Source organism: Artemia franciscana, chromosome 4 (assembly GCF_032884065.1).
Source record: "Artemia franciscana chromosome 4, ASM3288406v1, whole genome shotgun sequence".
In the NCBI taxonomy this organism is placed as follows: domain Eukaryota; kingdom Metazoa; phylum Arthropoda; class Branchiopoda; order Anostraca; family Artemiidae; genus Artemia; species Artemia franciscana.
This window is the reverse complement of record NC_088866.1, coordinates 39,690,229-39,703,892: the sequence shown is the minus strand read 5'-3', so window position 1 is coordinate 39,703,892 and position 13,664 is coordinate 39,690,229. Positions and strand designations below refer to the sequence as shown.

The window sequence follows — 13,664 nt, the reverse complement described above, 5'->3', positions numbered from 1 at the left end:
CCAAAATAAGGCAAATTTTCTCAGGCTCGTAACTTTTGATGACAAAGACTAAATTTGATGAAACTTATATATTTAAAATCAGCATAAAAATCCAATTCTTTTGATATGTCTCTTAGTATCGAAATTCCGTTTTTTAGAGTTTCGTTTACTATTGAGCCGGGTCGCTCCTTACTACAGTTCGTTACCACGAACTGTTTGATAATCCCATCTACAGCTTTCCCAATGAAGGCAGTGGCTATATTCTATTATAGGGAATGTTGCTAAATATTCATTTATCGTATTTATTTTGCAGGACTAGTTCTTTTGTATCTATCATTGACTGAACATCGTTTACAACTTCCAACTGGGCAGTGTGTCTGTAATCTAACTGACATTGCGATTTATGGTCAAATATGGCTTTCAAATATATGACAGTGGAAGGCTAAATTGAGGCAATTATTGACTATTTGTGATAATTAAACAAAAGCTAGTTGAAAGGAAAGATTGCAGGGTCTGCAACTTTTGTACATGATTAGCATTATGTTCATGGATTAAGTTTGATTTGGGACCAGTAATCCATGAACTTGTAAACATTGCCTTAATTTTATGCTAAGGTTTGCTGGTTTTACTGAAAACAATGCAAGGAAAGACTTCAATCTCTAATTGTACCCCTTATTGCCACAGCAGACGCCATGGTGACAGCATAACAACTGCTCTAACTTGTGGCAAGAGTGTAAATCAGAAGCTTCTTTGGAAGTATTTGAATTATTTATGTCAGAATTTTTATTGTGTCAAAGATAGCAATGGGAGGAATGCATTACAAACATCTTCTGCATGTGGTAAAAATGATATAGTTGATCGACTGTTGAAGATTAAGGATGTACTGATAAATGCGAAAGATCTGGAAAGTGGAGTTACTGCTTTGCATTTGTCTTTGTTTCATGGTCAAATACAAGTGGCAAGGACATTGATTCAGGTATTTCTTTAGTTTTTGCAAAATTTCAAGTGATCAATCTTCTTTTATTTGATTCATGTCAAAACTTCATTTTTAAACCCAAAGAAATGCTGATACAAAGTGCAGGTGTAGAACTTTGTCTGCACAGATGGGGGCGTGTCTCCAAAGTCAGTTTGAAGAATCATCCATACTGTAGATGGTTAGTATGGAATGTCTATCTGTATGAATTCTATACATGGCAAGTAAACTCGCTGAGTGAATGCCTATTGACTTAGTCAAAAAAAAAAAAAAAAATTAGAATTGCATAGAATCCATTTATCAAGTGCTTCTACATTCAAGAATGAAACAGATGACAAAGCAAGCCTTTTTATCTATATCAGTCTTCTTAGATTAATTAATATATATATATATATATATATATATATATATATATATATATATATATATATATATATATATATATATATATATATATATATATATATTTGGCCAAATAGAGAGGAAGGAGGGTAGGGATGCCATAGAGACCCATAGACCATTATCATTGGACTGCAGACTACTGTATACCTAGCTTGTCAAGCTTGCTTATTATGATGGCTATTTTACCAGTGTAACATTGATTTTATTAGTAATATGCTACTAATAAAAAATAAAGATTGTAAATATTTACTATTGAGATTGTAGCTGAAAATACACACTATCATATAATGACAAAACGTAAGTGTGGTAAATAATAGGCTACATATGAACTATTGAGATTATTTTATTTTTTGTTTATTCGTTTTCATGGCACTTGGTATCTATCAAGTGACATATAGCAATCGCAAATTCTGTCGGCTGGTCTGTCAGTCGGTCTGTTTGTCTGTCTTTCCTGTTTTTTTTTTTTTTTACTTTAGGCACTTCCAGGTAAACTAGGACGATGAAATTTGGCAGGCGTATCAGGAACCAGATTAAATTAGAAATTGCCGTTTCCCGGATTTGACCATCTGGGGGGGGGGGGTTAAATCAGAAAAAATAGAAAAATAAGGTATTTTTAACTTACGAACAGGTAATCGGATCTTAATGAAATTTGATGTTTGGAAGGATATCGTGTCTCAGAGCTCTTATTTTAAATCTCGACAGGATCCGGTGACATTTGGGGGGAGTTTGGGGGGCCTACAATCTTGGAAAACGCTTAGAGTGGAGGGATCGGGATGAAACTTAGTGGATAAAATAAGCACAAGTCCTAGATACGTGATTGACCTAACCGGAAGGGATCCGCCCTCTTTTGGGGAGTTGGGGGGAGGGTTGATTCTGAAAAATTAGAAAAATTAGGTATTTTTAACTTACAAAGGAATGATCGGATCTTAATGAAAATTGATGTTTGGAAGGATATCGTGTCTCAGAGCTCTTATTTGAAGTCCGGACTGGATCCGCTGACATTGGGGGAGTTGTGGGGGGACCTAAAATCTTGAAAAACGCTTAGGGTGGAGGGATCGGGATGAAACTTGGTGGGAAAATAATCACAAGTCCTAGATACGTGATTGACATAACCAGAAGGGATCCGCTCTCTTTGGGGGAGTTGGGGGGGAAGGGTAATTCTGAAAAATTAGAAAAATGAGGTATTTTTAACTTACGAAGAAGTGATTGGATCCTAATGAAATTTCATATTTAGAAGGATCTCGTAACTCAGATCTCCTATTTGAAATCCCGGCCGTATCCAATGTCATTGGGGGGGGGAATCTTGGAAAAAGCTTAAAGCGGAGAGATCAGGATGAAACTTGGCGGGAAGAATAAGCACAAGTTCAAGATACGTGACTGACATAACCAGACCGGATCCGCTCTCTTTGGTGGAGTTGGGGAGGGGGGGAGTAATATGGACAAATTAGAAAAAATAGGTGCTTGTAATTTACGATCTAGTGATCAGATCTTAATGAAATTTGATATTTAGAAGGATCTTGTGCTTTAGAGCTTTTATTTTAAATCCCGAACAACCCTGTTGACATTGGGGGGAGTTGGAGGGGGAAACCGCAATTCTTGGAAAACGTGAAAATTGAGGTATTTTTTTCTTACGAATCGGTGATCGGATCGTAATGAAACTTGATATATAGAAGAATCTTACGTCTCAGATGCTCCATTCTCAATTCGAATCCGATCCGGGGACATAGGGGGTTGGAGGGAGGATACAGAATTATTGGAAACTGGAAATCTTGGAAAATGCTTAGCGTGGAGAGATCGGCATGAAACTTGATAGGAAGAATAAGCACAAGTTATAAATACGTGATTGAACTAATTGGAACGGATCCATTCTCTTTGGGGGAGCTGAGGGGTGTTAATTTGGAAAAATTAGAAAAATTGAGGTATTTTTAACTGAAGAACGGGTGACCGGATCTTAATGAACTTTGATATTTAGAAGGAACTCATGCCTCAGAGCTCTTATTCCAAATTCCGACCAGATCTGTTGACATTGGGGGGAGTTGGAGGGATAAACCGAAAATCTTGGAAAACGCTTAGAGTGGAGAAATCGGGAGGTAACTTGGTGGGTAGAATAAACAAATATTGTAGACATGTGATTGAGGTAACCGTACTGGATCTGTTCTCCTTGGGGGAGTTAGGGGGTGGGGTTCAGTGCTTTGGCGAGTTTGGTGCTTCTAGACGTGCTAGGACGATGAAAATTGGTAGGCTTGTCAGGGAGCTACACAAATTGACTTGATAAAGTCGTTTTACTCGATTTGACTATCTAGGGGGGCTGAAAGGAGAGGGAAAATTAGAAAAAATGAGGTATTTATAACTTTCGAGTGGGTGATCGGATCTTAATGAATTTTGATATTTAGAAGGATCTCGGGACTCAGAGCTCTTATTTTAAATCCCGACCGGCATTAAACCTCTGATTTTCCTTTTAAATCAATCTATTCATTCTTAGGATTTTGCTAGAGTTCATTCCATATGAGCTCTTGGCTCTTCCGGCCTCATCACAAATGCCATATTAGATCTTAGCTCTTGTTTATTTATGTAGGCTACTGCAAAAGCTCCATCTAATTATTTTTTCTGGACACCTTTGTAACTTATATTTACCAGCAAGAACTTCAACAGTTGGTTAAACCTGTTGAGCACTCATGTCTTTAGGCACTTATAATTTTTGTGGGGGGGGGGGGGGCAACTTTGAAAAAAAAAAACAATAGTAACAGGATGCTTGTATGGAAATTACAAGAAATTGCAGGAAAATTTTTAATGGTATGGAATTTTTTTTTGGGGGGGGGGGAGGGAGGGGTACAGGTTTAACCCCCTCTGTATGTACATAAGCTAAGATTTTAGTATCAGAAACTTTGGGTACTACTTTTGCCATCTTTTGCTTTGCCAAAAAACATGTCTTTCCTCATATAATTGTCCAAAATTAATTTTCAATTATTTGTTTCTTTTTGCTGGTTAAAGTTTGTTTAACACAGAGTTGACTTTACATGATGAGGTCTTGTGTTTTTATTAATATATTTTGTTGTATAATTTGCAATCTGCCATGTAGCTTCATCGTCAAATGACATTAGAAAGAAGTAGGCATGTTGCACATACTGGGATGATGTAAGGACTCCAAGATCCAAACAAAACTAGGTATGTTGAATCTATGGACTGACTTGGTGCAAAAATGAGTTTAGTCTTGGCTCAGCGTAAAACCAGTGAAGCTCTTGCTGTAGAATTTCAGTGACGCTGTGCAAAAATGAGCTAACTCATGGCTCTGTAAAATATCGGGCCAAGTTCTGATTTTGCGTAAAATCAAGTTTATTGCTTGAGTCATGACTTGACGAGAAAAGAAGCTAAGTTCTAAATCAGTTTAAAGAATGATATAATTCCAGTTTTTGGGTGGATTGGCTACAAAAACAAGCCTTGTCCTAATTTGGTTTCTGCCTTTTGAAAAAAAAGGCCAAAAAGACGAAATTCTTTAACTATGTGCAAAAATAAGGCAAGTCCTGAATCAGTTCAAAACGACCTAAATCCTGACTTGGTGTAAAAGCCTAAGCTGTGGGATTTTGGTGGCAAAATGCTGTAGGACAATTACTCTGCCAATTATTCCAAAACTCGCCTATATTGTGTCGTACTGTCATTTGTAACCATGTGTACAACTGTAGGCTACAGTGAGAGATCCTGAAGATGGATTTTCTTACCTTCTAATATATAGAAAGAAACAAAGGTATGCTCATTTGCACAAGTTTTAATGCCTCGTCTGCTGAAAATGACCTTAGTCTAACAACATATTCTCATTTGCACATCAACCTCTGTGATGGATATGGAACCGTATTTGTCTTACCCTTAGCTGTGCCAGAAAAGGAAATAGCTACTCCTGCTAGTTAAACATACCAATCCTCAAAAATTCGTAGGCCTATAGGAAAAAAAAACATACAACATGCGCTGGTCCCCAACACTATACAATTTAGAAAATACAACCGACAAGCATCAAAAAATAAGCAAACAAGTGTCAATTTAAATTCAGAATGAAACAAATTGCAAGTATAAATTAAAACATACCACGGACTTACTCTATACGACCCAAAATGTCAACATGATTTTCAATTTAAAAAAGCGCTAAACACTTATGTGTCTCTTTTACAGGCTGGTGCAAACCTTTCGCAAGGAGATAACAATAGCTACCTGCCTATGGATTATGTTATTGATAATCGTTCACAGCGAGGGGGTTACAGTATGAGGCATATATGTGAGGCGTATGCCTGGGGAACAAACGCTAATTATTCCATTGGGCAAGGACATATACAAAATAAAGTTGCACCTGAATTGATCGAAGCATTTCGGAAAGATGGCACCAATGTTAAAAAGGTGAGTAAATCCATCTATCTGTCTCAAAAGGTTATGCTATATCTCTTCAGGAACTTCTACGGCTTATTTGTAGCAAGAGAACCAAACGTCTTCTCTTCTTAAATCAAGAAACAAATAGGTCACACTTTTTATTTGCTCTCCTCCATGGTCTCTTTAGGATGCCTCTTTTCAGATAAATTTTCTTTTAATATTTTCAAAAAAAAAAAAAAAAAAAAAAACAGTTTCTCATAGAAGACCGAAGACCAATATTAAAAACTAAAATTAATAACGTTTGAGTCATTTGGTGAATCAATCAAGCTTAAAAAAACAGAAATTGCTATGCATAAATAAATGAAATAAAAAAAACACGTTAAATAGAATCATCTTAGAAAGAGCAGACTTAGAAATCCAAACTTAGGCAAATTTAGAGAACTTACATTGAAATGAATATCAAGTCAAACTAAAAGGGAACAGAAATTGACACAAATTATAGTAAGGTTAGTGTTGAATCAATCCCTCCAAAGCCCAGAGTGTCCTTTGCTCTTGCAGTGTTCGATTTGTCGAGGTCTGTTTTTATTACTCTCCATGCCATGCAAAATCGAAGTCCCTTGGGAAACAAATATATTTTAAACCGCTTTTCGCGCTTCATGAGTCAGTTTCATTACTTGCTTTTTTAAAATTCCGTGTCTTCATTTAGGTTTACTTGGCCCAGTCTGCATAGGATGTCTGAAAGTTTAAGTGAATCAAAGAAAACGACAATTTTCCAGCCCAGTTTTGGCAGTCACAAATGTTTGTTCTCTTTTTCCCCAAATATTTCTTGTTGTTAGAGTTCTCCTTGGCCGTCTTCACGCCGTGTAAGTTTCAAGGTGATCCGCCGTGTAAGATCATGTTCATCTAAGTTTCAGAAAATGTATCGATGTGCTGCACTGAGTAAAACAGTGTATCTACAGTACCTTATTTGAAACGATGAAATACTTTCAGCACGAAATCGGCTACCTGGCAAGGGCCTCCATAACTATTGAGCGTATTGACAAAACTGATAACTCCTACGCGTCGTTGAACCCTTGGTGGATAAATTTTATACGTATTCTGACCTGTCGATTGATAACTCGAATGTTCAAAATCTGAATTTAAGTTAACATTGTCGCTTCTACGATTAATTGGCAAGTATCAATAGAGTCAGACCGATTCTATCTAAATTTATGATTTGCAATTCCAGTGGCTCCGTTTGTCTCTAAACGAGATGAATACAGATTGTTAATCCGTATTAATAAAATTCCTGCTCCCCATCCACTCTGAATTTCCGATTATTTAAAAACTGTTGCTCAAAGCTGTGGCTGGTCGAAGGTTCTGAGTGAATACTCACGTATTGCTATAATATAAGTTTTAGTCCAACATTTTCACTTTAAAGCTTAAAATGCTTAAAAAGGTATTAAAACTATTAGTTAGAAACCTGACAGAAATCAAATAAATATTAAGTTTTCTAAAAAATCACTTGTTAATATATATAGCTTTGGAGTAATTTCACGCCTTCATTTGTTTTTAATGCCTATGCTATATTTAATTTCACAGGTGGCAATGTCAAAATTTCACTCAGTTTTCTTGGATGCTGGTGGCCGCATTTACAGCTGTGGTCACGGACAAGGTGGTCGACTCGGACTTGACTCTGAGCTTGCTGCTATTTATCCAACGCCTATCAAATCACTGTTTGAGCATGCTTGCTGTGATATTGCTGTTGGACTAGATCATACTGTGTTATTGATGGAATCTGGTCTTGTAAGTTTTGATTTGCTATAGACCCATTTACATTGACATTTAACTAACTTTTAGAATCTTGTTGTGATAATATTCGAAATAAGGTGAATTCGAATCAATCCACTATTAATCAAATATTATATGTAGTAGAATGCAAATTATCAGTCACCAAGTATAGTAAAAAATACCTGGGAATAACGGTGTTCCACTACCTTTAATGTCATATTGCATCAACAAAACCTTTTGCAATTTATTTAAATTACAGTTGTTTAATTTTAAGATTAACCATGTTTTTAATTAATTTACACCTTTGCCAAAATAAAACTCTAAAACTAGAGATTAAATTTGGGAATTCTCAAATGCCAAGAAGGAAAACACTACCGAAGAAATAAGTTTCATTTCCAGAATCTCGTCTCCTCACTTAAACTTAGACCTATTTTTTCAGCTCAATATTCATGCATTTATTATGACAAAACAGTCTTAATTAGCAAAATATCTTTATTTGTTTGCGCTGGCAAAATAATCTTTAAGACCACGATTGCATCGATAGTTTTTTTTTTTTGTTTATTTACCAAACTCAAATTTCATTTTTAACAGTCACAAATAAATAAATAAACACTTTTGCGCTGGAGAAAAGCCAATGAGGGCTTGCGGTGTTGCGAAAGTCCACATAACTACTTCCCTAATAAATTAAATAAATGAATATATTTTTGCAAAAATATTAATAACAAATCCAGTCTAAATCACTTATCAATAGTCACCTCCCCCACCCTGCGGGTCAAACCATCTTTACCTTCCCTAGAACACCCATCTTCCCTTAGAACCCTACCATCCGTAAGAAAATTCAACACTCATGCCCACCCCCCTCAAATAATCTTACAGTTTCTTTTTAAACTGAGGTGCGTGCTCGCCGCTCTAAAGTTCACCGGGCTCTAATGCCTTGTGAAATAGGTACTTGTACATCTTAATTTCTCGTATGTCATTTTCAAAATGGCTAAACGAAAATCATCACGTCCTCAAATAAACCGAGAAAAGGCTATAAAAAGATTAAAGGGAAGTAAAGAATCTGATGGGAGGGCGAGTAGAATGAACCTCTAAAGAGAGTGAGAAGAATGAAGCAGGAGAAGCTATTGAGGGCAAGGGGGAGGGGTTGCTAGCTTGGGTAAGCTTTAATTTGTTTTGTTTTTATTTTCATTTATGCAAAGAAAATCGAAATAAACTTTTGCACAACAATATACTTAAAAAGGTCATCAAAATTCAGGTTTAGCTAGAAAAAGGTCATTAAGAGTCTAACTGAGGAATTTGTCAAGCCAAAAAAAAGCTTATTTACTTTTTATAATCGCTGTTATTATTATATAATTCTCTTTTTTTTGCCATTTTGCAATTTCTATTTTATTGCTATTTAACTCATTCTGTTGTTCTCATGTTCTCTGGGCATCTCTCCTGATTCTGCGTTTTTCTTTCTGCATGTTCACTCCATTTTTTCTCATATACCACATTCTGTACTCCTATAGCTTTCTTTTGTATATGTAGTAAGTTGACTGAAATGCATTTTTTGAATTTAAAATATATATTTTAGGTGTTTAGTTGTGGTTCAAATATTTACCATCAGTTGGGTCTTTTTCCTCCACCAGCATCGATTCTCTCACCAAAACAGTTGACTCCAATTGTAAAGTCTGGAAAAACGGAAGCAAGGATTTGTGGGGTAGCGGCTTCCCGTTTCCACACGGTTTTCTGGTCAAGCGATGCCATTTTTACATGTGGACTCAATGCTGGGCACCTTGGCCATCTTCAAGGTGAAAAAACCATCGTACAACCCAAACAAGTAAGATATTCTACCAGCTTTATTTATATACAGGCTGATATTACGGGTGTATTCGAGGGGATACAAGGGTCAAGTGGTGAATCCAGGCCCCCCTAACGTAGTGGTGTTCATGTTGCCATATTAAATATCATATTTTTCGTAGAGGGTGAACAGCTTTTCATTTTTTTTATGTCTGGTGGTTTCTATAACTTACTGTTTTTTGTATCAATATTTCTACATCATTTTAATTTCAACAGATTTATCAGAACTTTAACCCTCAGCAGATTTTAGATTAAATTTACGACCATTTCCACAACCTACCTACGGCGCATAATCGTTGAGGTTCCCTTTAAATTGCTGGCACTTCTTTGATCGGTAGTTGATCAGAGTAAAATATTTACATCCCCCGCTAAAAAAAAAAAAATCTTGGATCCGCCCCTGCAAGGGTCCCCAGTCCATTCCTCTTGTAAGTCTTATTTCTGTATCCCCAAATATAATAACTTACTGGTTGAAGGTTCAAGCAATTTAAAAACAGTTGGTGGTACTAGAAAGTTAAAAAAAATTGCGGAAGTCAGTAATATGTCGGGATATGTTGGGGAGGAAATGAATTGGGGATCTTTCAAGTTTGGTCTGAGCATCAGGCAATCTTTCTGCTAATGACATTAGTAGAATTAGTATTGACTTTCTACTAATAACATCTGAATATCTTTCTACTAATGATAACGTCTTAAATCATGTTTTGCGCGATTTAAGCTTTATTTGCAGCAAAACTATGAGTATTAGTGCTAGGTTTAAAGAAATTTTAGTTATTTTCTACCCGTATAACTTTTTAGTTATTGAAACAAAGTATTAAATTAATGTATTCTAATTTTAGTGCTCGTGTTCGTTTTAAGATTTAGCTTTGTTCTTCGCTTTCATGTGAAAAATTGATTCTTTATTCAATTTTTGTCCTTTTTATACATATAGGGAGGGGGGGGGGTCACAATATTTTTTTTCGATATAGGGAGCACTAGCTCTGAAAATGTTTCCCTTTTTGGATATTATAGCTCAATTTTGGTATATTTAACGTACTTTCATAAACAAGGAATGTTGCACTAAGCATCCGTCAATAGGAAGCCCCTTCTCCTTATGTTAAAATTTATTGCGCTTTATATACTTTTTTTTAATGTATTTAGAGTTATGGCTTTTTTGAAATTGTTTTTCTACTTTATTTTGTTCATTCGTTTTCATCTTTTTTAGGTAACGTCCTTGATTCAAATTACAGACGGTAGTTCAAAACTGAAGCAGGTTGTTGCTAGTGAAGGTGCCACCCTTGTTGTGACCACCAACGGGGACATATACGTTTTGCACGAATACCAGACAAGGAGAATTGCTTGCAAGTACGTATTACTATGCATGAATGATCAGTATTATAGTGGATTAGGTTTACGAAAAAAAAGTATAGTCATCAAAATATTGAGACCCCCAACTTGAATGAATACTTTTGGCTGTAAATTTCCGTCAAGATTTGAATACGATCTTGAGTCAACTTTGCTATGGGATATTATCCATCCAAAGTTATTATTAGTTATTATCCATCCAAAGCTATTAAAATTTTAAATCTATTAAATATTTAAGTTATTAAAAGTTATAAAATTTATAACTATATTATAGTAAAATTATTATATAAAATTTATATAAAATTTATTATATAAAAATTTATATACAATTTTATAAAAAACTATATTACATAAAATTTATAGTAAAAGTTATAAATTTTAGTTATAAAAGTTATTAATAATTATAATCGAAAACGACGGAGCCGGGTGATTTGGCTCGCTATTGCTATGAAAGGAAATCAAAAATTTATTAGAGAGTTTCGGGAACTACTAAGATATTTTTAACAGGCGGTTAATTAAAATCTAGTCATGGTAAATAAGGAATAATGTGGAATTTTCCTTTTTTGGGGGCATCAGCATAAAAAAAAAAAATTAAAAAAAGGGTACTCCGTCAAGTTAAAACAGAACCCATTGAATATTAAATTTTTCCTCTCTGCATGAAGCTTAATCACAAGTGTTAAAATCAGGTGATAATATGAATATTGTAAATTTGACTAAAGTAAAATATTTGAATATAATTTGTTCTAGTCCTTTTTATATACTTTATTCTGGTAGCATATTTTGTACTGATATTAATAGCTTTAGCGTTTCATAGTATTTCTGAACTGCATCTTATCGCCAGTCTATGAATGAATCATTCTTTGAAGTATAAATATTGTAAATATAACTAACGTAAACTTTTTGAATATAATTTATACTAGTCCTTTATTTACTCTATTCTGGTAGCATGTTTTGCACTGATATTTAAAAGCTTTAGCCTCCTTTATATACAAATATTTCTATTATTTTTTCAAGCTGCTATTTTTTTTCTAATCGCTAAGGCTATCCATCTTCTGCTACATTTTAGTTCTCATAGATACAATAATATATGCCAATACCTGAGATTACTCTATTTCAGTGTTTCTCAACCTTTTTTTCCCCATGGACCCCTTTTCCCCTCTTTTTATCTTGGTGGACCCCTTCATAGCTATTGGACATGAGAACAATTTTTTATTCTTCACTAATATAAATTTTAAGGTTTTAATTATCAAACAAATAGCATACGATTACGCTTTATTTTTAAATGAAAACTACTTTAATACAAATAAAATATTCTAATATAACAATAATTATTACTATTATTGTGATAATAACTACAATATTACAAGTTTCTACAAGTTTCTTCGATTGACAAGCAACTAAAGCTCATGGAGAGTAGAGCTCCTCAGGAAGTTGAATTCACTCCAACATTATTTATGTAAATTGGATTTAAAAAAAGCAGTTGAAATTAAGTGTGTGATTAAAAAAATAGGAAAATGCATGTTTATTCAATGAGATCCCTGTGGTTGATGCTTCTCGACAAGCTTCTTTATATTTGGTTCTATTGATGTTAATGATAGTCGAAGATCACCCCTTTTCACAATGTTAAGTCTATTGCGAGCTTTTGATAAAATTTGAGAAACACGACTAAATCCCGCTTCAACAAGATAAGATGTAGGAAAAGCAATAACGTAGAACTGCGCTTTATTCCAGAGCAAAGGGTACTTTGTAGCAACATCATTTGTTTTCCATATATTGTACTTTCCATCTTTGAATTTTGCACGGATTATTTCATCACTTTGTAATTCGATGAGGGGCTCTTGTAAAGATAATTCTATTTCGGCAACATTAACTTTGAAAGGAATTGAAACCCAAATCGGTATATCCATTCCGAGTAAGTCACTAAACCGATTCAAAATAATGTTACAGAAGAAATTGAATTCTTAAAAATAAAGAGCGCTCTGATTTTGTTTTCTTCATGGACCCCCAAAATATCATTGTGGACCCCCAATTTGTTGTGTTTTACCTGTGGACCCCCGGAAATATTACATGGACCCCTAGGGTCCCTGTGGACCCCGGTTGAGAACCACTGCTCTATATAAATATATAGAAGTAAGACATCGCGAAAAAGAAGGGACCTGAACTATGGGAATATATAAGACCCCTTTCTTAGCTACTACAATGGAACTAAGAAAAAATAAGGCCCTTTGGGAAGTCTGTGAAGAAAACTAAATAAGGAAAACAGTTCAACGATGCGCAAGTTATCAACATATTCATGTCAACTTTTAATACAAATGATTTTATTTGCAGATTGAGCTATTGAGGGGGCAAAGAAGGAACCCAAAATGAAAGGGGCAAGAGAAAAAAAGGGCAAAGGAAAGTGGCAAATGACTTAAAGATATGTTCATAATAAAGGATAATTGGTTCAGAGGGACAAAGTCTGAATTATTCGGAAATACCTTCCATGCTCTTGCCCCACTAATGGCAACCTTAAGCATAGTAATAACTATGAGCCTTTCAACCTACGAAAAACTGAGGGACTTTCAGATGAAACAAAGGAAGGAACTGCCCTACGAAAAAATAACATTGTCAACACATGGTTGAAACAAACACTAAGATTTAACTGCGGAAGACACTTCTTGCACATCTTCAAAACAAGCCTTCTTCTCGAACATTTTAGTTTCTGTTTCAAGTGAAACATTTTTAAGAAAAACAACAAAACAAATCTTGAAAGTTAAGAAGTATTTTAATTTCAAATGAAGATTTTTGAAATGAAAATTTTGAAAATGCTTAATTAAATGATGAATGTGCATAAAATTGCTTAGATTAAGAACAGTTACCTGAGTTATGTCAAAAGTGGATTTATTTCATTTATCGCTACGACAGAATACCCTTTGCTAAAAGCTTGTCAGGTAGCCTAGCTACATAGTACTGGATTTCCTTGAAATATATTTTACTACATGTATCATTTTTTTTTGTTGAAGTGGGAGGA

At 34.7% G+C, this 13,664-nt stretch overlaps 2 protein-coding genes across 7 annotated transcripts in view; one reads left to right on the top strand and one right to left on the bottom strand.

The window, feature by feature from the left end:
• Positions 1-13,664, top strand: part of LOC136026414 (inhibitor of Bruton tyrosine kinase-like) — a 160,345-nt gene that overhangs the window by 25,298 nt on the left and 121,383 nt on the right. For all 6 annotated transcript variants that reach the window (XR_010617285.1, XR_010617284.1, XM_065702986.1 and 3 more), the window contains exons 2-6: positions 293-955; positions 5,516-5,737; positions 7,289-7,492; positions 9,051-9,296; positions 10,515-10,654. Coding sequence is in view for 4 of the 6 variants with exons in the window: in XM_065702986.1 (XP_065559058.1) it covers positions 617-955; positions 5,516-5,737; positions 7,289-7,492; positions 9,051-9,296; positions 10,515-10,654 (1,151 nt within the window). In the remaining 2 variants the exon portion in view is untranslated. The remainder of the gene's footprint in view (positions 1-292; positions 956-5,515; positions 5,738-7,288; positions 7,493-9,050; positions 9,297-10,514; positions 10,655-13,664) is intronic.
• The window catches only part of LOC136026417 (retinol dehydrogenase 11-like), a 128,201-nt gene that overhangs the window by 53,463 nt on the left and 61,074 nt on the right, over positions 1-13,664 (bottom strand). The window lies entirely within an intron of this gene.